General features: G+C 39.8%; 2 protein-coding genes and 1 long non-coding RNA gene across 4 annotated transcripts in view; 1 reads left to right on the top strand and 2 right to left on the bottom strand.

Moving 5' to 3' along the window:
• Positions 1–670: 670 nt before the first annotated feature.
• On the bottom strand, positions 671–4734 carry Spag1 (Spag1 axonemal dynein assembly factor). Of its 2 annotated transcripts, none has more exons than XM_011304766.1 (4): positions 4649–4734; positions 2627–3024; positions 903–2548; positions 671–814 (listed from the first exon to the last, which is right to left on the bottom strand). In XM_011304766.1, exons 2-4 carry the CDS (start codon positions 2782–2784, stop codon positions 732–734), a joined length of 1887 nt encoding a protein of 628 aa, XP_011303068.1. In that variant the 5' UTR covers positions 2785–3024; positions 4649–4734; the 3' UTR covers positions 671–731. The 2 variants fall into 2 exon arrangements, with proteins under 2 accessions (XP_011303068.1, XP_011303067.1); XM_011304765.1 differs by lacking the exon at positions 4649–4734 and adding an exon at positions 3336–3416.
• Positions 4735–5593: 859 nt separating this feature from the next.
• LOC105266532 (ras-related and estrogen-regulated growth inhibitor-like) lies at positions 5594–27970 on the top strand. The gene is made up of 5 exons (XM_011304770.1): positions 5594–5676; positions 10121–10177; positions 14343–14419; positions 23674–23855; positions 26881–27970. The coding sequence occupies exons 1-5, from the start codon at positions 5616–5618 to the stop codon at positions 27137–27139; spliced, it is 636 nt and encodes a 211-aa protein (XP_011303072.1). The 5' UTR covers positions 5594–5615; the 3' UTR covers positions 27140–27970.
• Positions 6071–27974, bottom strand: part of LOC105266531 (uncharacterized) — a 72352-nt gene continuing 50448 nt past the window's right edge. The window contains exon 3 of the long non-coding RNA XR_892177.1: positions 6071–7302. This is a non-coding gene — a long non-coding RNA (uncharacterized lncRNA). The remainder of the gene's footprint in view (positions 7303–27974) is intronic.

Below are 27974 nucleotides of genomic sequence, written 5' to 3' on the forward strand. Positions count from 1 at the left end.
AAAATTTCGAATTTTTAAATTGCAGTGAATAGCTCTTTGATTCTCATGTTCTCCTGATACTTTTTCAAAAATTTCGAATTTTTAAATTGCAGTGAGTAGCTCTTTGATCCTCATGTTCTCCTGATACTTGAATGTTATTTTCTGCGTTATAATAAAGAAACAAAAATCAATTTCGTAACGCAGAAAATAACACTCATCCCGTCGACTGGTCCCTCTGACAGCGGGACTGCTACTGAGGCAGTTACTGAGTCGGCTGGCGTGCAGAAAGCCCAGCATGGCGTCTGGCGCCCTCTCTCTCTTGGGGTGAGGTACTACGATGGAGATGGGGTCACTCAAACCCCCGGAACTGAGCCTCTACTTTAGCCAATCCTCTGTGGGGGGAATGAAGGTCTCCTGCCACGGAGGAGATCAACGTTGTTTGGTCTAGATGGCGCCACTTAGTGGGGCGAGGTTAAGGTGCATTTACATTGTTCATCGTGAGTGTTTGTTTGCAACAAATTCAATTCAGCGTATGCGGTGGAAAGTTTGAATTTAAACACTAGTGCGGAAGGCGTGCGCTATTGGCAATGATGTCAACGGACTCAAAGTGGCAATGATTTTTTTAATAAGGATAAGAATCAGGTGAAGAAGGATAAATAATTGATCAAGAATTTTTTCTGAGTACATTATTTCCATTATTTTGGTATTACAATGGTTATATATGATAAAAACAAACATTTCCTTGAGAATCATTAGAAGGTTATATACTGTGCACGAAGATGACTGGTGGTGGCTACTTGGTGTTCCTCCAAAAAGTCCGTTATGGTTTTTACAGCTGCAAATTGGCAAAAATTCGAGGGTTTTAGTTAATGTACATTAAATTATATTAGAGATCAGTGGAAATGGTTGACAATTGGTTTCACCTTGCTTATCGTGTGAACTCATGAACAACTTGATGATGGAGAAACGTTTTAAGTCGGTCAGGGCTTTGAGAAATTTATCAACAAACTCCAAGTTCTCTTCTTGACAAAAATGGCGCTCCAAACAACGAAGGATTGTGCTAAACATTTCTCCGTCTAGCCTCGATCCAATTAATGACTCTAAATTTTCGGAGCCGATGGCCTTGAGTAGCTCAGCACGAAGTTTCAAATCAGAATCATTTTTTAGAGACTCCCAGGTGCACAGAAATTCGTACGGAGTATCAACATTGAATCTGAAATTGTCAGGAGTCCTGCTGCTATCTTCTTCCATTTTTTTTTCTCCGTTTTTCGTAATTTTCTTTGTGATTTGTCCGCATGGTTCACTAGGGATTTCCTCAATGACCACTCCAGAGGGCTGAGGGTAATTGGAACAAGAGGTTGAGAACGTGAAAATTGACTGGTGCTTATTAATTTCATTTCTGGCAACAGGAACACAATATTCCCCTCGTCTATGAGGCAGAGGTTTTGGATATGTTGAAGATCCTGGTGCTCTGTCACAGAAGCAAACCTCGTTGCTCTTCTTCATGGGTCTGGACTCCTCCGGGAATTTAACTCCTTTTCCTTCACACTTGGAAATTTTCGATTCCACAAATTTCTCTTCAGGGCTTGTTTCAACTTCTTCAATTATTCGTTCTGAAGAGGCAGATGCAGTTGATGGTTCGGTGTCTTCAACTTTTTTCTCATCAATCCCCTCTTCATTTTCATTGAACTCTTCAATGGTCATCCTGACCTTCTTGCGGCCTTCATAAACTGACAACTTCCTGACGCCCATCATCGCAGTCCTGTTATTCGGTTCTATTTTCAATGCAGCTGAAAATTCCCTCAGAGCCTCTTCTTTCCTCCCTAGACTCTCCAAAGCGGAAGCTCGACGGAGAAGAGCCTTGACATTAGTGCAGTCGAGACTGAGGACTCTGTCGCAGTCGTCAATCGCCTCCTGGTATTTTCTCAGTTTAATATACGTGATAGCGCGATTATTGTACCCATTTATTGTCGCGTTAATCTCGAGACTTAGGCTGTACTGCTGAAGGGCTTCTTCGTAGTCCCCAACCCTGAACGCCTCGTTGCCCTTTTCCTTTTCCTTTTCGGCCAAAACCGTGATCTCAGTTCCTGTCAACGCCAGCTTATTTATCGCTTCCTTTTCCGCCAACTTTTTCTCCCTCATCTTCCTCTGGACTTGCTTCGCCCTCACCACCTCCTGCTCTGACCTCAGGTCAATCCTGTTGACCTCAGTGTCTACGTCATACTTGTCCCAGGCGGAGTAGTCACAGGATTTTATCCTCTGGGAGTTTTTACTCTGCTCTCCAGACCTCGATTTCTTCGATCTGTCAGTAATTTTTCGGATTTCCGGTTGAGGAATTGTGTCAGTCAAATCCAGAGCTTTTCCGTCCTCCAGATCTTTCTCTCGGAGATGCATCTGTCGCATCCACTGGCTCATGGCTTTCTCCAACGACTCCCGTTGCTCCTTATCAAGCATTTGTGGAGTTAAAATTGGCTGAGCAACTCGCAACACTTGACTCTCTGGTTTCAAACTCCGAAGACGATCCTCCGCGTGCTTGAGGAGCTCTGGGAAGAAGCCCTCCTCCCCAGAGCTGTTGGAGACGACAGGAAGCGGTTGAAAACGTTTTCTACATTTTTTTTTTTTTTGAATCAGTGGAGGTGAAACTTACCGGAGAATCAAGATCATCCTCTCGATTTCTCGTACATTTCGGGATTCTGTTATGTACTCGAAGGATAGCTTCTCGAGGGAAATATCATATTTTTCAACTAGTGATTGTTTTTTTTCTGGCTTTACCTTTGTCACCAGCTCCACTTTTTCGTTACCCATTTCCAGAGAATTGAAAGTAACTCAGAACGTTGTTTATGGAAATCTGCGGTTACCATGGATACAACGATCTACTTTTGAATATTCCCGGGTGTTACAGAGCTCTTTAAATTTATTTCCCGCTGATAAAGTAGAAATTTCAAAGTCTTCAGGTGGCAGGGATCTTCTTTAACGCGTCAATAAAAAAAAAAGAGGGGGAACAAACAAATCCATATAAAGAAACATCAATTCTCCCTCGATCTCCTATAAAAATTGAATAAAATTTCCTTTAATTTCCTTTTATGAAAAAATAAAAAATAAATAAAAACGATAAATCTTTGATGAAAATGACAATTAGAGGGAAATAGAGATGAAATTGATTATAAGAGTCGATTGAAATTCCAAGGCTTAATTAAACGGTTCATACAGGAAATGTTGACTATTAGAATAAATGAAGTGAATAATTAAAAAAATTGTTGACGGCTATATTCTCGTTACTAATGTTCAAACGTGAAAATGATAATCTCCATTAGGACATTCCTCCCCTTATCGCAATAATAATGTTATCCAATTACCCCTTAAACTGCCCTTGCGAAAAAAAATGTTAAAAGAGGAGAGTTGGTAGGAATGCAGGGTGCACTCAACCTCACAGTGAGTAAGTGACTCGGTGTAACATTGGTACATGCTAAATCTCGATCGGAGTTTTAATGCTCAAGCGTGTATGGCCGGTAGTTGCATATTAGACGGTGCGCCAGGTCGGCTCCGATCATTCGCCGGCGAGAGCTCGGCCGGAGTGTTTCACCGAGAGATATTATCCCTCCATCGGCACCGATATCACCACGCGGTCCCTAAAGTCGTGAACACAATAATTGAATAGTCCGATAAATATTCAATATTATACGATAAATCTGTCAGACAGCATAAATACCTGTGAATAAATTCATCAATGTGATTTTTCTATTTTTCATGCAATCAATTAGCAGTTGAATATTCAGTTGATTATTTGGTTGAATAATAATACTGATTGTTGGAATGAGTGACATTTCGGTGAAAATCAGTGGATCGAGGAATTGAATTGAGAGTGTGGAATTATTCCCATTGGATATTAATTTCTTTGTGAGGTAAAGAGATGTATATCTTTTTATTTTGATAAGAAGTTGAAGCGAAAGCGACCGGATAAACCTTATGCACTCTGGTATTTTCGCCTTCTTCACCACCGGCTCTTTATTTTTTATTCTCTCTACATCGTGAAGTATTCGAGACAGAGTCTCCCGATAACGCGAAAGCTCACTCGAGCGTAAAATTAACATTGCGACATGTGTCAATGTGCTCTTGATTCAGCCCCGTTGTCCAGAGAATGATAGAACGTTTGTTAACCACGACCTTATACAAGTTGATTATCACTTTCATTCTCAACCGAGGAAGAAAATCACGGTTTGTCTGTGCCACTGACCATTTGAATATTGACATTGACATTGCGTCACACGCCTCAATTATCCATTTTTAATATCCCAATTTTGTTTAATTACACACGTCCCCGGAATGTTGTGTTATGATACAGTCGGATACGCGCAAGTTTATAAATAATTCTCTTTATCAGGAAAATATCTGGATAAAGCAAGTGATAAAGCCGAACGTTGCGGAAGACAGCGCGAGTTTAAAGAATTATTCGATAAATGCGGAATGCAGATTGAATTGATGTAGAAATTGCCTGAAAAAAAAAAATTACGATAAATCCGTTAATTTGTTTTTTTTTTTTCATTTTGCATTATGTTCCAGTGAAAAATTGAATTGTAAAGGTGTGGAGAAAAATTGGATCCGCGAGGTTGAGGGTCAAGGTTTCCCATGCGGTTTTCCCATGAGGTTTTGGACCGAGGAGATCACGTACCGTCACTCTTTGAGAATCAGAGAAAGTGAAGAGGCCCGGTTTTGTATATAGACAGTAAGAGGAACAGTAGAAGGAGTCGTGGCGCCTCTCTGGTATCCCAACAAGTGAGAGAGGTGCCCATCTACCCTGGGCACCAGCGAACGTGACGTACAACCGATCCATTACGAGGAATTCCGCGCCTGGGCAATACCCAGTTGGATATTACAAGAGGCCTTTTTCATCTTCACACTTGACTCTGTGAAAACGACTTGTGGCTAGTCGTTTATTCCCTCACGCTTTGTGATTCCTCACTTTTTGTTGGTCTGAGGTGTACTCACAGGGGATGAGTACATCTGGTTGGTTGGATTGACCACAGGGATCATCAGGACAACGTTGATTGCCTCCAACTGTTGCCATTACCTCGCCGAAACAATAAAACAAGTTAAAAAACAAAATTAATAATAAAAACGAGAGAGGAAAGGAGAAAAAAAGAGTTGAGATAAGTGAGAGAGCCGATGGATCTGACAAAAATCACGAAATAAATGATCATAATTAAATGAATGGAGGAAAATTACACGAAAAATAAAAGAATCTCCTGGCGATAAATCCGAGGATATTGACGGGGAATTTGTTGGATTCCTCGCTGAGAGAGATAAGGAATTGAATAATAAAAAAATTGACGGGGGAACTCGAGGGAATGCGGTTGGGGGATGGATGAGGAAGTTGTAATTTAGCCTCGACGACGCGCATCACACGCGGCATTTCCTCCCACCTTTTTTTTTTTACCTCCCTCTGCCCTCATCCCCCTCATCACCCCCCCATCCCCTCCTGGTGCAAGATAATTACAAAGCGGTTTTAGTGAACTCTGTGACTCAATCGGCTTGTGAATGTGGTGATTTTCAAAGTGAAGGTGAAAAGTGTTTTGTCGTGAATTTATTGACAATGTGCTACGAAGTGGGGGAATGACACCAGAATCATCGCCGAAGAGATGACGAATGTTAACAGGATTCGGGTGGTCGTCCTCGGAGGCCCGCGAGTTGGAAAATCTGGTGAGTTATTTATAGCATTTGTCAGTTAATTATTCGGTTAGAGTAGAATAATTGGGGGGACGAGGGGATCCCGGGGAATAATGGATGGGGAATTTAATTGTCATTTTGAATAACAACGAGCAAGGTGCAATTGAATTCAACCATATGGGGGCACGTATATCGTGTGTCGACATCAACTTTGATTTAGCTAGTGTTGGAAGGTTGTTTGCACGCTCATGTAAACTCCTCCTTCCTCTGCTCCCTCCTTGAGACTCCGATACTCGATAACGTCGTAAGGGTCCTTATTACGGGATATTCGAGGACACGAGATCCAGGAAACTTTTACGGATTCCAGGATGTACATTGAGATGGTTGTGGAGTAAAGGGAAGCCGCGTGAGAATGAATTACCAATGCTACCGTTGATAGGATTTTATTCTACTTGATTATTTACCTCAGATCCGCACTCCCTTTTCATGTCATTCTTGGGATTTAGAGGGAGCAAATTTTGAGATGAAATTCTTCTCTGAATTCATCTCTCGTTAATAATCCTCAAATTTCTGCGAAATGCAATCTCCCAGATGTTGGTGTTAAGAATGGCTTTTCCCAGAAATCCATCTAGTTTTCCACAAAATCATCACCCGGAGTAACTCAATCCTCTCATGAATTTATGATGGGTCACATCGCAGCATGATACCGAGATCAGACAGTTGGTTGTTGCACTTCAATTCCGCCAATGAAACATTCAACTGAGACAAATGGACTGCCTCCCATCCCAAGTCCTATATTTAAACTCTCACTTAAAGGTCATAACACAGCAATTATGTTAACGAATATAGTTGAATCGTCAGGCGTGCATTTGAATTCCAAGTGTTTTGTCACAGAAAGTCGTTTATCGTGTTATATTTTTTTATATTTCATTTTTTTTTTGTGTAAACGAAACGACAATCGGGCAATTATGTAAGCTGCTCGATGGAGCTCTCTCGTATATCGATCGACAGGAAGAGAACGATCACCGTGGCCTCGCGTTTTTTTCCTCCATTCGTTTCATCCTTCCTTCTTTTTACACGGTCTATATATATTTACCATTTGCCTTGGGTTGCATACCATCACGAGGATCGTCCTGGAGGTTAATCAACTCAACCTGGGTGAAAAGCATCGCTTTCATTCTCGTGCCAATTTTTTCCAACTAATTAAAGCATTCTAGAAAGGTTTAGCGAACATAATCCCGACTTGCGCAATAGCTTTTTTTTTATAACTGGAATTAGCTGGAATCGGGATATAATTGATTTAAATTAATCCAAGTCTCTCGATACATCTTACTCCAATCAATTTCCGGTTTAAAACGATCTCTTCAACTCCAATAAAATTCTCAGGCAGCATTAGGAGATGTAAATTTTTCCACTTGACCAAAAGAGGACTATCTTCATCTCACCTTTCCATAATAAAGATGAAAAATAAACAGCTGCATATAGCGATTGATCAGGGGCTGTTACTTTTCCCGATTTCCCACCAGTCCAACAGATAATAATCCTTCATTTTCAATTCAGGAGGTATCGTAGCCAATTAATCGTGCCAGTTGGGTTCAATCGGTGAAATTAATCAAGGAAGTGTCGGTGGCAATTAGCATACGGACGACTAATTGAGATCTGAAATCAATAAATATAACTGGATTAAAAAATATCCCATGGAAAAATTCCAGTGGCTGTTAATTTATCAGTGAGGAATTGTTGGTGATTCATTGATTGGATTAGTCGGTGGGTAATGAACAGTGGTCCAATTAAATAGATGATTATCCAACAATGAGTAGATAAAATTGATTGGAGAAATTTGTGGAAAGTTTTATTTTCGTTGTTAATCTGGAATGTAGTCTCATCGTATTGTTTAAAGACGTTGGGACTGTTCGAGTTGGAGTTGAAAATAATCAGAGAGAATTGAAAGAGCTGGTTAATTAGCAGCATCAGAAGCTCACAAAAGTTTGTGGTTAAACGAGCCCACCCAGGTGAGATTTCACGATGAGAAAAACCGGGTGTGTCGCTGGAGCGATATCACGAGGTATTTTCATCTGGTATTTCAATCCACAACCAAATCAAAGAGTGGTAATAGCTACCACCCATTGCCACATCCAACAAGTACAATAAGAGTACAATGAGGCCGTTATTGTCTGGATACGATTCTCCTGGTAGCACCGAGGAGATGAGTGTTGATACTGACTAGGTGACGAAACATTCACTCCGAGGGATCGTTTTCTCGGTGTGGTCTCCACCACTCGATGTCGATTAATTGAACGAAATGGAAAGAGAGGAGAGAGAGAAAAAAAAATCCAAGGATTTAACACTGGAGGAGCTTTTTAATCTTTCATTCCCCCTCGTTCGATCTCGATTGTCCTGATTGTGTTACACAATGACAGCCAATTTACATCCACGTCAATTTGTTTTTCATGCTGAGTTATTTTTGTGTTGTAAAGAGACGCCATTCGATGGGCCCTAATGAATTTTTCCATGGTGAGGGATGAGATGAATTATCTATTCCATTAATATCCATTTAAAAATAGAGAAAAATTGAAGAAAATGGGGTATTGCAGTTGAATGATTGATGGTTGAATTGTTATTTTGACGTGTCCATTGAAATAAATCAAAGGTACTGTTGTAAAAATGGTTCAGAGAAATCATCTCAGAAGTTGATGCAAATGGAAAAATAAGTTGCGATGTTAACAAATGTGCAATCGGTGGAGGAAAAGGCGAGCTCTCATCTACTCGGGAAATATCAATGAAAAACATCACAAAGTGACGTACAACCATTCCATAAGGTATACCTCGATCGTTCTCCTTCTCGAAGCGCGTGCCAGTTAATAAATATTCGCTCCGAGTCTGTGTTGATGCACTTGCGGCAAAACTCGTTTTACCAAGGCACTACTACGAGGGTTTACATACCGTAAGAGAGAGAAGGAGAGTGAAAATCTCACGTCTGCCACAACATGAAGAGCCATAACACAAAGGTGACCGACTATTTATTTAAAAACCAACAAATTTTCGTATTATCCCGCCGGGGGTACGAGGTGGGGAATAAACTCGACACTCATCGCTGAATCGAGACAATAAATTCGGTAAATTCACTGGTTTGAGGAAGTCGAGATGGAAGAGGTGAAGTTTACAAGAGCCAGAGCGAGTTGAATGTCTCTGCGACCTCAGTTCACCAACTTGAGGAATTATTGGCAAGTTAAGGAGTTGGAGCACTGAGGAGGGGTTGGAATCGTTGGGTACATAAATTTGTATCTCCATTGGATTTAACAGGAGACACGAGTGCACGATGGGACCACGTGGAGCTACAGCAACTCCAGTCGAGTCGTGAAGTCACTCGTTTTTTTTTTTGGCTTCTTTTCCGATTTTTCATCGGGAATATTGTGTCCCCTTCCACGGGAGTTTTCCTCCCCGGGTGAAAGGAGAGTCAACATCCTGATGTTATTCTTGTCCGGGGGTATCCATTGACGTGAGAGGAGGATGCTGGGATGTAATTGAAAGTTGCGACGAAATATGCCGCTGGGTAAATGGGTTTTTTTGCCACGGGACACCGTCGTCTTGACGTGGGGGATGTGGATCGGCTTTCAGGGGGGCCAGGTATATGCCCTGGGGAATTTTCAGGACTGCAAATTGCAGAGTGAATTTTTTTTAAACGAATTTGTCAGAATTTTTTCCATTAGAAATCTGAAATTTTTGTTTCAACCCCTGGGATCAGGGTAAAAATGTAATTTTTCCATTGGCACATTTTCCCATCGCAATATCAATGCAATAAATTTCTCTGGCTTTCTACCATTTTCATCCCCTCCATCTAATTCATAAAAAAACGTCAATTAGTTCATACGGTGAAGAATTTAATTCACGCGGTTGTGCGATCCCAATGAAATCCGTAGCAATTGCCATATAATATCCAGGTGAATTCGCGGAATGCTTTGCGGATGAAAAAAAAAACTGAAAAGGATGAAGAAAATAAATAAATTGAGCTTGATTTCTCGTGGTCACGCGTAACGAGGTGGCAAAACGAATGACGCATGAAAATGTATATCAGAGTGCTAACTTTCTAACGAGGCCTCCGGCGAATGGTATGTCAAATTTATCGATGGCAATTAGCGACATGGGCGGGGGAGAGGGATCAACTAATTACTCCCCTTGTGCCATACGTATTCTTCATGTATTTGTGTCACTCGGTTTATGCATGACGGGTAAGAAAGAATCTCGTGATTATAATCCACTATTTATCGCGCGTTAAACCGTCGGCCAATTTATTTTTACGTCGATAAATCATTGAAAAATTATAAACAATTCTTTAAACAGTACAAAAGAAAACAGAAAAAAAATTCTCCTCCCCAAATATCCATTGACTCAATAAATAATTCAATTTAATTCACTTTAATTACTGAAAATTCATTAATAAAAAATTAATAAATGTTGTTTATTTTTGTATTTTCAGCTGTTGTCGTGCGATATTTAACAAGGCGATACATCGGTGAATACAGTTCAACGAGTGGTGAGTAAAGAAAATTTTTTTCCTCATCTAATCAACAGCGTGCATGATTCTTAGTACAATTGTCGCGCGGTAAATTTCCTCGGTAAAAAATATTGCGATTGAAAAAAGAAAAATTCCTGCCGAATAGGGGCGGCAGTTGCCCTCGACTAAGGGCTCAGCTCGATGGAAAATAAGAAAAATAATGAGAGGCTCGCCCCTGACACTCGCCAGCACAAGTTGCCGGTCTAGTTTTTTGCCCCGCGGCCGTACACGAGATCCGTTGATTGCTTTATTGCCAAGCGTGTCTCTTTCATCCTATGTACCCCCCTCTCCCCTCTCTTCCCACTTTAGTATCATTTATTTTCCCCAAGTTGCGATGCTCAGTGATTTAACCATTAGACTCATCGTAAACTCCCCACAAATATTTCGATTCATCCAAAAATTACGTGAGATATTCTCCCATTCTTTAAACTCACTCTCCGGCTCGTAAAAAGGGAGAATTTAATTCTCGGAGCACTCACGTACTCGGTAGTTTACCTTACATGAAACGTTTTATCTAGTTCCCCTACTGCCTTCCAGGAGTTCCAGTTTATCGTCTACCCATATCGAGAATATAAAAGCCCGGGGGAAAAAAAATTCCCTCGCGACATTTAAATGGATTTAATTTCAATCCTTAAAGGAGACAATCCGCAAACTATTAAATTGAATGGTAAAGAAAAAATGGAAAAATGGCGAAAATTTTGGCGAAAAATTGGCGGTACTCAAGCGTAATTTATACATTAACCTGGCTTCGACAAAGCCAATAATATTGAATAAAAAGTATTGGGACGCGATAAAATCGACAGGTTGGCCGAGCGGAAGTGACGGTGGGTCCCCCGCAGGTTCCCTAGTGCCAAGAATATACGAGTTGTTATAAATATATTCGCCTGGAAGCCAGAGGAGCCCTCTCACACAGGGCGGAGATTTAAAGACTCGATATGAAATAGAGCCTGGAGGTGGGCCCCTCTTCTTTCTTTCTCACTTTTATCTTTTTCCCCGCTTTGCCCCCTCCATTTTCTCGTGCCCCGCAGAATGCAGATCTCTCTCATAACTCATGCCCCAGCTACCTCGCTCGTAATAATTGCTACAAGCCCATGGATATATAGAGACGAGCTCAAGGGATTTGAGGACATCGATATCACTCTAAATACCTTTTCAGCAGTATTGTCATGGCTTTAATGAATCAATCATGTCGATTATTCCGTTGGACTTATTCCGATGCGTTAATTACACACCCATATTTTTTATTGAGACGAATTAATTCCTCAGGTGGCCCTCATAAACTCAATTAACCGCCCGTTTCTGTCACATACCCGCGTACAACATCCAATCATCCCCGAAAATAACAAATGCTAAGTGGCCGAGTAATTTTGGGACTTATGCCCCTCTCATTGGCTAAACGCGTGAGACTTGAGCTCAAAATTAAAGGGAATCACGCGAGAGGTCGCACCAGAGGCTCACAATAACGTCACGCGAACATGCGTGTAAAGCAGAACATTAAGGTTTTTTTTTTTATTAATTATTATGATTATTTGTATTTTTTCAAGGGTAGAATTTTTGGGGTTTTTTACTACCGTCTGTCACTGGAAATTGACGATCAAATTAATTGGAGAATTCTTTGGATGATTGTTTTTTTTTATCGTTTGGCGGACTGGTGATGGATTTTCGCGCTCTCTGGTTTACGATTTTTTTAAATCTTTCTTTTGGGCGTTTTATCGCTTGACGTGCACAATGTGAGAAGGGAGGGCCCTCAAACGGTGAAAGCTAGACGCCGATTATTACGCGTTGGGAGTGTGAGGTACCGAGAGGCGCCTCTCGAAAAAAAAAAAAAAACACTAGAAAGCGAGACTTTATGGTGTGTCGTTACAATTACATAAATGTTTCGGATGAAGGAGAATTATTGGGGAAGTTTGACGGGCAAATTGACGGGTGTAATCCAGTGAAATGCTATTAGTTGAGGAGTGATTGAGATTGTCTTTGATACCTCGGACGATTAAGTTTATGGGAATTTTGACGTGAAAATTGCTTCCTGAATATTGATTCATTGGTTTTTTTTATATGTTTGCTACCGAATGGAAGCTTTGTATTGGGCCATATTCAGGTGCCCAATTTTTTGTGTGAGGTAACTAAGTGTAGCCTAAAAACTCCGAATATGCGGTTTTCAGATGGTGTCTATATGCATGCATGCATGTATGTATTTTTTTTCTTTTTTCCCTCTCTTTTTTTTCACCAGGAATTGATGGAATATCATGATTTTTTTTTTTTTCAATTAATATAGACTTTTAAAAGCTCTACCTATTCACGCTGATTAGTTTTGAAATTTCTATGATAATTCATAAAAATCCGTAATTTTTCACTGAATTTTTTTCCATTCGTAAACTTGTTGCTAATTTTATTACGCACTTCATATAATCGGGAAAATTTTCAAAGTAAAATAACTGAAGTACACATGAAAATCGATTTGAGCCGATAAACTGCCTCGTGAGCGCGACGTAGGTCGTGAAAGTAAACTGTTCAATTTAGCGATCGAATAAAAAGAAACGTAAAAGAATGGATTAGCGAGGAAAAAAAACAACAAATCGTTTGACTTTCAGAAGTAACATCACGATGATTCTACCCTGAGAGAGTGATTACCAATGCCTCACGGCGTCTGACTTGAATCAACTCGTTTTCATCTCCGTGTTTACATGGTTGGTACATGGCCAACCATAATGTACCATGATTATTTCTCTATTCCGATTAACAATGCAAATTTTCTTTCGTTGTATCATTATTAGAAAGCACCCGGGTAGATTATCAGATTTTCATTTTGGAATATAATTAGATTGTTAATCGAAGAAAGGAAAACCAGTAATTACCCCAATCCTTCAACAATTACTTGACAATGGGAGAATGTACACAGATTACTGTAGCTATTTGTCAATTACAAGTCATTCATTTTACAAATAGATGAGATTTTTTATTGCAAGGGACAAGTGATTGGGGATGGTTTGAAAAAAATGGGGTCTCTTTGTTACTCCGAATTTCTCGTAGTTGTTATTTCAATGGATAAATTCGAGAATCAAGAAATGAAGGAATGTATAAGTCTGAAGAATGCGGAAGTGAATTATTGGCAAAACATTGAAAATGAGGTGTTGCGGAAGGCATTGTCCAGTAGTGAGAATAATTGTGGGATAAATGAGTGTAAAGTGTGATGATGGGATCGTATAATTAAATGGCAGTAGTGAAAAAAAAAATTTTAATCATGATTTTTATCATGACAGCGCGCTGTAGCGGGCATTCGCTCTCGCGAAATAAATAAGTCAAAGACGTAGTTATTAGTGCGTTACGGTTGGCAAAGTTTTACTGGTCAAGCAGACTCGTTTGGTGAAGTTTAAAATAGAAGGAGTAAGGGGTAGGGGGGCAACTCCATGAGTTTTGTATCCCAAGAGCCACCACAGACGTAAGGGAAATTTATAGCAGCACTTTAACCGTAGCTGAGGGAACAGGCGAGAATGAATCTTTAACTGGCGAGTGAACTCTGACCCAGAAAACAGCCAAACTTTTATGTTTGGTCCCGGGTGTAGCAGCATTGAAATGAAAAAAAAAATATATAAAAAATATGACGAATGGAGATTTAGAAAAAGACAGAAGGCCAAAGTCTCAGATGCACTCGCGGATAATTTCAATGATTTTTTAAGTATTTTATGGGAGATTTTAAAACCGAGGGAATTTGATTTTTCTTGAGGTTTTACTATCGCAAATTGTTCGGATAAATCTCCACTCATCAGGGGAAAGTCCCTCGGTCATTGTCGGATAATGACAGAGCGGTGTACTCATATGTGTCGGTAATATGCTCCCCAACATTTTCATACCTCATTTCGATTATGTTTGAAAATAATATTGAGGAATTGTCGTACCAATATAAACTCGAGTTTCTCATATGTGCTTTCACACGATATCACTATCGACAGTGTTAACTCTACCGTGTCCAATTTACATGTTTCACGGTCAATTTTCGTCTTTCACTGGAAGGTCATGATGATAGTTCCCTCGACCACTAAAACCCGGTTAAATTTCTTTTTTCATTCACAATAAATCCAAATGATCGCTCTCCATAATCCATTACTTTCGTTATTTATCCAACAATTTGACCTTTCTGTTTCAGATTTCCTCTATCGTCACAGCGTTACCATTGACAACGTCACAACAGAGGTGGAGATACTGGATACCTCCAGGTGCGAGGTGAGTCCCTCCAATTCATTCACACCGTCAATTTTATTTACTTCACAACTACCATTACTCCTCTCTCCTTTTTTTCACAACTAGCACCACAAAATGGTGTATTTTTTTTTTGAAAAAAAAAGGTGAGTGGGCATGTATGAGTTACGTTGCATTGCCAAGGGTCGAGTATTCGTCATAGACTCGAGTCAAAATAATGAGCGGACAGGCTGTATCGTAACGCACGCTGTTTTCTCGTTATCCAGTCATCACTTTAACGTCCTCACGCCAATTTCACGAGATTTCTTTCATTATGCGCACCTGCCCTCGTACGTCAGAGATCAGAGATCACCAGGTAATTAATCATTATCCCCACAAAGAGTGATCCAACAATAAAATTTGCACAACACGTGATTTTTTGCTAATACCTTCTGTTGAGTGGCTGTCAATGGACATTCTCTCTGGGCATGTGCTATTTATCGCGCAAATTAGAAACAACTGGTCAACAGTTGGTTGGCTATATTTAATATATATATATATACGTTGATAAATAAGTGTTTTAATATCTCCCCCACGTGGACAAGGAGCACGCGCTTCCCCCGCTATCTCGGTCGTTGGGTGACTCTCGGTGATAGCGGCAAAACAGCATCCGAACGTTTACCTCCGTCGTTTTCCTCTCGCGGCTCGTACACAGATGCATTATACCGAGAATCGGTTGGTAGGAAAATAAAAAGGACCATGCCACGTGAAGGTGGATAAGAGGTACATCTCTTGGCCATTCTATCCCTCTCTATCCCCTCTGAGTGCCGCGTACGTGCCATCAACACCTTTTTATTGCCGCCTCGTCGGCTGTAAAGATCATTTTTTTTTTTTTTCATCCTCTCGTACATTCGCCCGCACATCTCCCGATGATTGAACATGAAAAATGTCTCTCAGGCGATGGTAATTCCCATCGGATTGAGATGAGGAAGACCGAGTCATTTTTTAAACTCGATCTCTCGGGGATGAGGCATATTTTATAGATCTTCAGTCTGCACGGAGATAAAAATCGTAATATAAAAAGAAATCATTTCCTCCCACCATTACGTTTTGGACTAGAATTTTTCCGGTATTAATCACGTAATTTTTCCAGTGATTATCTCTCCGTATGTGTAAATTCTCGTATCAATATCGTGCATCGGGATCGTTATACATTTCTTTTGGCAAAATTTCTGAATGAAAATTACAAAGGGGGAAATAATGCCAGTAGTCTGTGCGTGAAAACCTCCCCCATGTCTGGCTCTTCAAGTAGTGGGTTATGATGCGCAGAGGAGGCGTGGTGCAACTCCTATGTAAATGATGGCCAGGAGAATCAAACTACCGTTTCAACCTGTCAATCAATTCACCAGAGCATTGAGGCTCTTTATGTCGTTCCAAGGTGGACGGGGCGGTACCGAGAATCGCTGGAGCTACCCCAAATTAACTCCACCGCAAAAATAAAAAATAATCCCAATAACAAAAAATAGCCAAGTGGCCATTTTTATGCCGCGATAATCAATACACATCTCCCTCGATATTCCAAGTTATTTAAAAATTCTCGAGTGATGAAAAAAAAAAAAATGTACTTTCTAAAAATACTCTTTCAATTTTTCACCTTAATTTTTTGCCCCCACCGATTTATCATATTCCTGTTGCTATCGCCTGTGGCACGTCAAGTGGCTTTATTATACGAGTTACGTCCCATCGATATTCGGGTGGTTGGATGCTGTGGAAGACAGGTGCAAACATTTGGAACGCGACGAGACACCAAAGAAAACGAGGGAAAAAGAGGGAAGAGGGAAGTGAGAGAGAGGGTAAAAAAAAAAATTAAAAAAAAACGACGCGAGATGAAACGAAATGAAAAAGAGGAGGTGAAAAAAAGGGGGCGAGGAGGACAGGCGGAAGAGGACGGAGGCGTCTCGACGACGCCGTCACTGCCCAGGAGGGTGGAGGTGGGGTTAAAAACCAGTTTGCTAAAAACAACCCGGCAATACGGAGGAAAGTTAGCGCGGGCTACCGAATTCACTGGGTGCACGAATACATTCACGATTTGCGCATCACCCGTGTAAGACAGGTATATTATTAATTTCACGAGATTCTTTTTTCGTAACCTTGGGTTATTTATCTCCCCGGTTACAATTCCAACGATGCGAATTTAATAAAAACAAGACCGCGAACCTTGCGAAGAATTTCACCCCAAGGAATTCCTCACTCTCTCAACATGCACTGATGGAAGAATTCGGCTAATGTGATATTCATTAATAATTCTTTAACCATTAATTGAGAAGCTGATTTCTTGCTCATGATTAATTGTCATTTGAAATAATTGAGAAATTTAATTATTTAAAAATGATTTAAATGAATGATGAATTTAATTTCGTTGGAGATTTTTTTTTCACATTTGAAGACTTTTCTTTGATTTATTGATGTAAGGCGATCAGATTGAAATCCATTAGTGAATTCTTCCTTGAGGTGCGGATAATTACCATTGACAAACTTCTCGGCATCGAGGTGATCGCGGTGAAACAATTACATAACAGAATTACTGGCCCATGAATAAATAAATGTTTTGATGGTAATTTATGGTGACAGGTGGTTAAAGGTTCGGTAAACGAGCGATTCAGGGGTATACCTTTGAACCAAGGTGAATGCTAATGACGAGTCCCGTTCTAATGTCTCGAGAATTGTGGCTCGTCTCGTTTAGGTCTTGTTTATCCACCAGGATAATCCCTCGGTGGAGTCCAACCTCGTTATGCCCACACTCGGTCAAACAAGTGATCGGTGGAACGATGGGGGTGAGGAGGGGCCATTATATATGCCAAATCCAAGTAGACCTGACGATGAGTGAGCGAGAAGATGGTGCCTGCACGTATCGGAGGATATTGAAGAGGGGAGGGCAACCATTAAGCCCGAGGAGGCTGTCAATTAAAGTGATTTTACGGACCCGCCGTTGGAAAAATTGCTCCTCCATCAAATGCGCGATACAGTCGCCAAACTCCTCCGAGTTGGTTCATCCGGTTTATATTCCCCTCTTTTGAAAGGGTAAGGGATTTCACATTTGTTTCAATTTCCATCAGTTAATTTTTTTTTCTTCATTTTTTTAATAGGACAAATGCATAAAAATAATGAGACCTCTTGCTCACATTTTTCATTTTTCCCACCTTCCCCTGTCATGATTAATTTTCAGTTCTAATTATCCATGAATTATCCAGTGGTGAATTATCCACAGATCTGCTATTTCTCCTATTTCTCCGTTAAGAGAACAATAAAATATTTTTCATCATCGGAATTTTTGATAATTGTATCGGAATCAAAGTTGTGCGTTTTTATTCCGCTTTGGTAATGAGGAATATGTCAGCAGTGTGAGGAAATTCGAGGTGTTGGGTCTCGTTATGTGCAAGATTGTCCAGGAGTGCGTGAGGACGTGCCGAGTCAATGCAACTTGAGTAGATAAAGCCGTCGTAATCAGACGCCACCCGGAATTTAAAATATTTTCATTAATTTTCGCGTCGAGCAATCCCGAATTTCGATCCACTAACGAATAACTTTCGAGGACACCATTTTTTTTTGCCAAAGATCCGTTTACTTGAAAATATATATATTTCTGCAAAGGCTTAATTCTCCAATTGTCAAATTTCCAGGGAATTCCAATTAGGTTTTGCTAATTACATAGACTCCATTGATTATTATTCACTCTTTTTAAATACTGAATTTTATAAAGAAAGTGAAATAATGGAATTCTTTATGACTGATAATTATTGAGAATTTATTCAAGGTCATGTCCAGCATGATCATCATCTGGAGTAATATGATTTTTATGGAAACACATCTCCCAAGTGAATGAATCCTCGGCAAAAAATAATATTCTTTCTCTGTAAAGTCGATCTTACAAATCCGCGGCTATTTCAAACACTAGTCTGTACACACGTACGTACAAATCGTTAGAGAGTTAAGTCCCAGGTTGAGGTATATACTGTGTTACTGAGGCTTCCTGACTACACGGGGGCCGACTCCCAGTTTATTTATTGGTTCTCGTGTCTGTAACGGTTCGTACTTTACATATATACGTATACATCCCATTGTTTACTTTTGAATTCGTGCCCTGGTATGGTACACACCGTAATTTGCTCGAATTTTATTAAATATTTCAATTACCCTGGAAGTGCATTTGTAAAAATAAATTTCACATGATGCATTCCATTCCTATTCTTATTTAAATAATAATCTGAATGTTTTTTTTTATGAACAACCTATAGACTTGTAATCTCGGGAATTAATTAATTATTGAATTTCGAGAATTTAATGAGAAATGGTGGAGAATTTTCATCTAATTATTTTTCCCTGTCATTGAAATGACGGTGAAATTTGGTATAGAAATGATGGAACGACTGAGAATCGATCTTCCCAATATTTCAGTAGATAATGGAATCGCTACGTGCAGACATTATACCACCGAGTGGAGGCAAATCGATATAGTCCCCCCATTTCGATTCCCTCTCGTGATCCTCCACGCCCCATGTAGCTCTCCCAAGAACCCCTGGTGGTCTTGTATTCTAATTCCATTATACGTAAATCGATTAGTGCATCTGTTGCCAACATCGCAATCACGGTTTGCCCCCATGGGAATACATTAAACTCACCAGCGAGAGCATGAGAAAGTATTTGGTGGAATTTCGTCGTGGTCAGCAAAAAAATTCCACCAATGGAAAAATTCATTTTACAGCCTGACAAAAAAAAAAGAAGAGAGAAAAAAAAAACACCGACCACTCGCACTCATTTATTTGTAAACTTGCATTCGACAAACAAATGAATCTTTTTCAATTTCACTCGAGTGATTCTTCATTTCTCGACAGAAGAAACAAACAGGACATGATTGACCATTTGCAACATTTTTTTTTTGGGCTGGAGAAAAAGAAAAAAATTAATAAAGCAGGCGCTTCTTCCTGACCTGGTGACCCCCTCGAACTGCATAATGCACCACCCACCCGTCGGTACATCTCGTTATTTATAATTGCCCCCCTTTTCCGGTTGAATATCTAGAGCTGCCATTAAAAAATTCATATTTTTTTTTTCGCGTTATTTCCCCCAAGCCCCCCTCTCCCTCCCCTCGATTTCGCGGATAAATTTACATTATGATTGGATGGTGGATCGATGAACTCGTTGGCAGTGTCCTCCTGACCGAATGGTAATTAGGGCCATCATTGGAGGAATAAAAGACTGAGATGAATAAAGAAGGGGAATAAATGAAAGAGGGAGAATAAAATTGAGCGATGAGTGAGAGCACTGGGTCATGCGGTTGAGGTGTAATTCAATAACTGTACACATGTGTATTTAATGTGTGTTGATGCGAATCATCACTTTTTTTTTTTTAATTAAATCGTGATGATGGTTTTGAGCAATGAATTGACGCATTCGTAGGAATTTCAGATCTGTATTTGTTGGTGAAATTTCAATCGAGTTGAATAAAAAAATATTAAAATGTTGTCGTTTTTTGGGGGGAGATTTGAATTGTATATGGGACACTCTGGTAGGCGTGCAAATGGTAATTGCACACGTAACTGGACAATATGCGGCTTTTGATTATTACCTGGGCACCTTGTTCCCGGAGGCAAGAAAACACCAAAGAAACTTCGCAATAATGTTCTATTTATAGAACGCGTGGGTAACGAGTTTTGAAGCACCGCATTTTCTCGCCGCGAAAACCTCCGGTCTGTGGCTTTTCTATTTTTTTTTTTTATCCTCCCCCCTTCAATTACTCAAACTTACGGGAAAAGAGAAAAGTGCGGGAATCAAATTCACCAGTTTCATTTCATCATTTTGATATTAAATATTTCCAACCCGATCACTTTCCACTATCAAAAAAACACACGGCCTCATTTATTCCACCATAACCAGCAAATTGATAATTACCACAAGTCCAAGGAAGAAATAAAATTACCAGAAGCTGAGATAATAAAATAAATTCACTAATCCTGTTTATTAAATTTAAATCTCTTCCTCAATAAAACCTGATCACCGAATAAATTCATCAGCTCGATAAAAATTCACGCCCATGACGGTAAATTCGTCTCATAACCTTTGAAGTAGAGCAAATGGAGAAAATGCAGGCAATTATTTTTTCCATTCACTAACATAGTAATTGAAAATTTATAGAGAGAAAGAGAGAGATTATCGTCATTATTATCATTATCATCAAGAATCGCCGAACAAAATAAACTTATTCAATGAAAAATTAATCAGACATTTCATGTAATTCGATGTCACATAATGTTAATTGATATTGTTTAAAATGTCGGGATTTTATTTTTCATTTAAAGTGTAATTTTGCAACAGTGTAAAATGCCGACTGTAGGGACACCCCGGGGAGAACCCGTGAACGCCCTCGTTACCGTACAAGATAGCGGAGCATTTCCTCTAGGTGAACCTCCTGGTGAATACGCGTGGCCCATCTCTATTCCCGTCATATAGTGGCATCCCGCTTACCTATTACTACTCACATCGATTCACCACATAGTAGCAACAACTTCTCAACAATTTAACCGTGTTGCATAAGCCAGTGCACAACATAACCCTTCGACATGCCAGCGTTAGCGATTAAATAAATGAAATATCATGATAAAACGACAGCGATAAAGAGTCACTGTCCCACTGGGATATTTTAAATATAAAAGAGAAGTTAAATTGCCGAGAGAGAGACGATTTGAAATGTCCCAGAAGCGTGACGCTGGGTTTACCCTGGCCGATGTACGATAGGCCAACCTTTTCCTTTTCTTTATTTTTTTTTAATTCCCTTCTCGATAATAAACGAACTCCCTTTGTACAACTCCGGGGTAAAAACGTGAAATATCGCCGATTATATTTTCCATTTTATTCCCTATCTCTGCGTACCACTTTTTTTTTTTCTCTACTCATGTTTTTTTATCCCGCAAACGGGTTTATCGGGCTTTTATTATTTGATACAGTGAGCATGAAGAAAACGAGGTGGATTGACTGCAATTAGTTGGAAATCATGTCACATGATAAAATATATTTCCGATTAGGTGGGATAAGGAGATAAGCAATGTTGGTTTCTTGTTATTGAGGTGATAAGCGATGATGCTGACTTGGGGCATCATTTCGTGGGTGTTGAGGGCAACCATTCGCGGTTTTTTTTTTGTGAATTTTGCGGTTGTAAAATATATACGATCTCTCTCACCGTAATATATACAGAATATATTTAATATAGTGTCTTTCGTGTCTTCACAAATCCCCGAGTGGAATGTTAATAGTTATAATTCGCATATTTCTAATGGGATTTTAATAAATTTTCCATGGAAAACGGAAACGGAAATTTTCTCGACCTTTCAATGCCGTTGGTTATCGTGTGTTTACTCTTGCGTCATGAAGGAGAAAAAAAATTAAAAAACAAAAATGTTTTCTCATCGAACGGGGAGTTGAACGATAATATCGAGGGAACATTTATTTCACGTTGGAGAAGTAGCTCGTTGCAAACATCTCGGATTCACAATTGGTCATAAATATTTATTGATCGATCTGTATCGATCCAATTGGACTGTGGAGAATCCATCCGCTGTGTATTTACACACAGTACATCGAGTCTATGGGCACACGTTAGTACGAAAATTGTTGTGCAACGAGTACGTGAAAACGTATTGTGCAATTTCAAAGATTGTTACAAACTCTGATTTACGAATAATCAACTTTGGGAATACCGAGGAAAATTTTCACTACTTAATAGCGCAATTACTGGGTTTGGGTAATGAAGCAATAGCTGATTGGATCAGTCTATCAGTATTTGATTGGAGAGTAAATTTTTTTATTGATCCCAGGGGATGAAATCGATGGGATAATTTTCGATTATACAATTCCACTGATGGCTCAGTCATCAGGAGCGTAATGGAGGCGAAGGTAATTGCATTCTCGTAATTTGTTCCACGCGGAAAATCAACTTTATTGGCCTTGTCGCTTAATGTTCTTCTATTTTTCATTCGTAACATCTGCGCGTCGATGTTGGTTACGATATTTCAGGATAGAAAATGATTTTTACTCGGGAAAGTGGTTTTTAATGGGGGGGAGAAACAATTGTTCTTTTTTTTTCAGCTATTGGGGATCGTAAAAAAGGAGATATTTCTTTTAATATCGAGAAATTGACCACGTGCGGTGCTCTGAATGTGTATATACACGTCCAACCGTTAATCGGACAACGTCGATAGAGGGAGTCGCAGAACTGCTTATATACGCCGGAAGGTTTTAACATTGTCCGTTCCATTGGGAATCGATTCGCGTGGGCGAACAGCAAACGATGGCAAACATACTCGGTAACACGCCCACCCGGTGACGGAAGAGTTGAGAAAAAATCATGACAGGGTCCAGTCTGTCAGCCAAAAAAATTCACATTTTTATTCCATTTACCCCACATCCTCAATTTGACATATTGCCCCCTTCCCCTCTGCCTGAAAATTTTTCAATTCGCGACAATAATTCACATGGCAAATGATTTCTCCTCACCCCTTCCGCCAATCACCCACCCACACCGCCTCATTAACCACATAATGACATATTTGTGTGTAAAAATATAATAGTCAGTGTAACTCAATCCAAAAAATGCAATTGTTCAGTAAAAAATTGAGCTGACGTTAAATTTTCAAGTATTGAAATTCCCCAGTGTGAAACCTCACACTTTGGCCACTTAAATAATTCCCCAGAGACTCGGTAAAAACGAGATAAGTACTGGCAATGATTTCCATCACACCGAGCTCTGAAATTTTGCAAAAATAATTCACCGATAAAAGAAGAAGTTTAATTCACTTTGGTCCATGTAGCGAGTCCCCACCTATCCTTTTTAACCCACCCCTCCCACCACCATTTATCGCCGTGTTACACGCGATATTTAATTCGACTTGCGGGCCCCCAAGCTCGGGTGAGTAACGATCGGTCGCGGTGAATCGCTTCGAGGTACACGAGAAGAAAAGGAAGTGCGCGAGAGAAAAAAAAAAGAGTCCCAAAGAGAGAGAGAGAGGGAAAAAAAAATAAAGAGAGTTGAATTCGGGGCAGCCCTTGTGTGCACTCTTCGACCTTAATCGTTTTCCACGGGATGGAGGACATGAAGACGCGATTCGTTACGCCCACCCGTACTGCATTAAACATTGTCGCAATGAGCAATAGCAGGAATAATGAATTTCGGACGATTAAATGACGAAATTAATAGCCCCGTGGTTTGATCCGGAGTATTAATGATGGGTATCAATGGATTGTTACAGGAAAATGGCTGTTTGTATTCACATATACGGTGGGGCGAGGCTTTCGTCATCGTCTACAGTGTGACCTGCAAAAGGAGCTTTCAGGAGGCACGTGGACTTCTCAAACAACTGGCTGATCTACGTTTGCCATCTTACTTCACTGCCCTTCTCCTCGGGAATAAACGAGACCTCGATCATGCACGGTGAGTGATTCTGAGGAATGATGGATGACCAATTGACGGTCCCTTGACCAGTCCTCCGAAATCAAATCCAAATCCACATCCAAATCCAAGAGAAAAAAATCAGGGATGATTCGAATTATTAGAAATAAATGAAAAAAAAAAAATAGTGGGATTGAAGTAGTGTATACTGAGGTACATCGAATTTTTTCGGGTGTTTATTCAGACGAAAACTTTCCAGCATCCCCTTCCGCGTTGGCTTTATTCTCAGCTGGAAGCTGGTGCTGTTTGAATGAGCCAGAAATTGATGTTTTAAATACGAGCAGTAAACGCGGCTGGAGTGCATAACTCCCGTTGTAACGAACATAAATAAGATAAATCAAATCGCCAATCAAATAAATTTTGTTTGAAATCGATTGAATTCTTTTAGCATTGGATTAACACAATTTCCCAACGGTTGTACATTGACTCATTCATTTTTCTATTTTTGTCGTCTGTTGGAAGACAAATGGCCCCATTAAGCCATAATAAAATGGTAAAAATGTGAAATTTTTTCGTTTCATCTCATTGTAAAATTCAGCGGATCTGTATTTTTTTTTTCTTTTTTTTTCCCTTTCATCGATTATCGCTCTCCGTGAGACTGAATTCAATGGATTTCTCAATACACCTGACCTTTATTCCCAATTGACAGATTTGTTTTTAATTCTGTAAATAGTTGGGTTTGAATGAGTTAATGTGGCAGAGATTGACTCACTTTCCACCTTGCACCAGCGTGTAATAGGATCTGAGGGTCGCATTTCCTGGACGATTTCGAAAAGGCGGTCGTTCTCGTTGCACGCGACGTTACAATCTTTTATTTCTTTGCCTGTCCGGTATCTATCTATTTTTATTTTCATTGCCGGCATTCAGCCGTTGGACACCATCGTCGGGATAGTCCAACGCCTGGGGAATCACTCGAATGCTCTCCCGGAAAATCCGATCCCAGTGACACACCCCATGGTCCCCCTCCATCACGTCAAAAACACAATTTAACATTTTCCAATCCATTCATCGCGTGAAATATCAATATCAATATCAATATCAAGACGATCGATCCAATAAATCGATACCGACACAGAAATTCAAATACTCCATCAAAAAATGGATTATTCAATCGTGTCAGAAATTTTTGAGTCAAATTTTTCATTTCATTTTGCGGAATTGTAAAGATGAATAATGAATTGGAATTGTGTACATATCGATGTTTAAAAAATTTTCAAACTTCAACGAGAATGTAAAAAAAAAAATCGCTGAAAAATCGTTACACACCAGATGTAAAAAATCATTCTACAATTCTCCTCTCCCCCGCATTTCATTCAACTTCACACTCGCTGGCATAAAATACATAATACCCTCGTTAAAAAAAAGAGACTCACGAGAAAATCTGAACACGTATCTTCAGATTCGAGCAAGATGTTAACGTCTCCCCGAGTCGCACATTATAATTCGACATTCCTCTTTCGTTGAGCATTCGCCCATGTAGAAAGGTCCGGTGAAATAAAAATGCGAAAAATTCCGAGTGAATCAAGTGAGAATCAAAGTGCCCTGAAGAGGTACCACTGGAGCAGAAGTAGAAGAGAGAGGTGTATATCGAGATAAAAGAATAAAATAATAAAATAAAAGAAAAAATTGAGAAGACAAATCGAAGAGAAGGAGAAATACAAGAAGGAATGAGTGTTTTAACCAGTTTCCGGCGAGTCTCGTTTCCCGCCCATTTGCCCCGTTGACAATTTCAAGATCCCAGCGAACCGATAAGTTTATTAATATGCGATTTAACGCCGGATATATTATACATACAGCTCGTCGCCATTTTGCACTCAACATAGTTGCCCCGTCGGTTCATCTTCCCTGTTCCTTTTTTTTCTACATTTTCCTAATCTTTATGGACCTCCATTAAGGCGACGAGTGGCAACTACCGGTAATTTTTACCGTCGAAATAAAATTTACGGGATTGAGAAATAAATGAGACGAAAGAAACAAAAAAATGTAACGCATACGAGTGCTAATAAATGTTAAGGGATGTGGCCTGTCCAACCGTACAAACCAATGAACTCTTTCCACCGGTGTTTTCTTTATTTATTATTCACGTTAAAGCCACGACCTTGTCGTATACGAGATACCGAGGGACGTTTATCACCGTGTCATAAAGAGGGGAATGGCAATTAAATACTTTCATGAAATTTTTTTTCACCGCTCTAAATGCATAATTGGAATTTTCGGGGGACGATTCATGAGCAAAATGCACTATTGAAGAATTAAACTAAATTTTATAATAAAAAGTGCAATTTTCCAACATTTGTAATATGAAAAAGAAAAAAAATAATAATCTGTCGAATAAAATTAGAGAAAAAATCGAGCGGTCACCTGAATCCCCCCACCCCTCACCCGGAAAAATCTTGAATTAGTGCATTATAGAAGAGCGGAAGTACATCCGGATAAATGAGACACGATCGACCATGAACCCCCTTCTCCCAATATCACTTGCGCATTGTATCCTCGTATTGCCAACGTGGGTGATGATTCGTGATATAAAATAGGCCGACGGATTAACGGTAGTGAGACAGTACATTTTAAAAACAACTGGCATTCTGGTATACCGCGTATCCATCAGACTGAAAATTGTGTGTTAAAACACCCACGCCCGCCATCCACCCCGAAGTAACCGTCCGGAATTTCACGAATATTCCAGCTTGTATCCGTAAATTTAATTGCACTCATAAATATCGTTTTAACTTCACCGTGTGGGGTTCAATGGTACTCACGGATTCTCAACCCTCTTCATTTAACTTGAAATACTTGCATACTTATGTCGCTCGTTTATTGTTCAGTTACTGATGAGATTCAATAAAATAAACGACCGGATATTACTGAGCCAATTACCTCTAGTCATTCCACTATTCTTAAAACATAGTATAATTTCTATTCCTCGAATTATTAAAGGAGTCCCTTCGATTTTCATACCCAAAAGATGACAATCTGAATATAATTTTTTTTTTAAATTATATTACAGAGAGGTGTGCGTAGATGAGGGTCAACAGCTGTCATTGGCTCACGGCTGTCAATTTTACGAAGTGAGTGCAGCAGAGAGTCCAGCGGGTGCAGCCCTAGCCTTTCAAGCCCTTCTCCGAGAGGCGCGATCAGTTCAACTTCTACGTGCCCTACCAATAAGACGAAAACTCGGTGTTCACTCGGTATCGAGGGTCCTAGGTACAATATTTGGTAAAAATACGACGAAAGACAGGAAGAAGAGGCCATCATTGAGTATATGACGCCTCCTGTGCGCCCTCCTGCTGGGAGGACGTGACCAACCCGAAAAACGCACTGACGTTATTGTTCTGAGGAGCAATGTCTACGCTAATCGTTGATAAAGCCGTCAAGAATTATCACAGGGTTTTTTTTTTTGTCACGCCCCAGCCTCTCGTAATCAGAGGTCGCAGGCTCTACCCGTGGAGTATCGACTTCGCGGAGGAAATTGTCAAATCGAGACGGAGGTCGCACAAGAGTCAGTCGAAAGTCGAGATGAAGACTATTGGGACCTGAATTGCGATGAGATGATCGGTTTAAATGCAATGAGGTGTGCAATCGATGGTGAATCACTCGTGTTTCTTACAGCAGTGAAATCTTTTGTGAAATTAAAAATCTAATTGGATCAGCAGTCGAGTGCCAATTTAATCGGTCGAAATTCAACTGATCTTCGAAGCTAATTAAAACCACTGGACTATTGATATCAATTCCATTACTTGTTGTTTAGCCTAAAGAAATTATTAATGTCAATGATTTTGTGCCGATAATGTGATACCTCTTCAACATCCTCATACCTCAGAATAAAAATTCCACTCTCATTCCAATTAATCAGAAAAATCATATAGCATTTTTTTTTAAACTCGTTACAAACTGTCATGTAGCTTTTTACCCATTGGAATTAATGTTTTGAAACTCGCCCATCCACTGCCATTCATTTTACTTAATTTTTCCTGCCCAATGTAAAAACAAAAAAAAAATGTCCAACGTGTCCGGATGCCCGGAGAAAACGGTACGAGGAGCCATCGTGAATTCACTTTCCAAAATTTTATATACGCAACAGTGGGAGAAAAAAAAAACACG

The sequence above is a fragment of the Fopius arisanus genome, unplaced genomic scaffold, assembly GCF_000806365.1.
Source record: "Fopius arisanus strain USDA-PBARC FA_bdor unplaced genomic scaffold, ASM80636v1 scaffold00039, whole genome shotgun sequence".
Taxonomy (NCBI): domain Eukaryota; kingdom Metazoa; phylum Arthropoda; class Insecta; order Hymenoptera; family Braconidae; genus Fopius; species Fopius arisanus.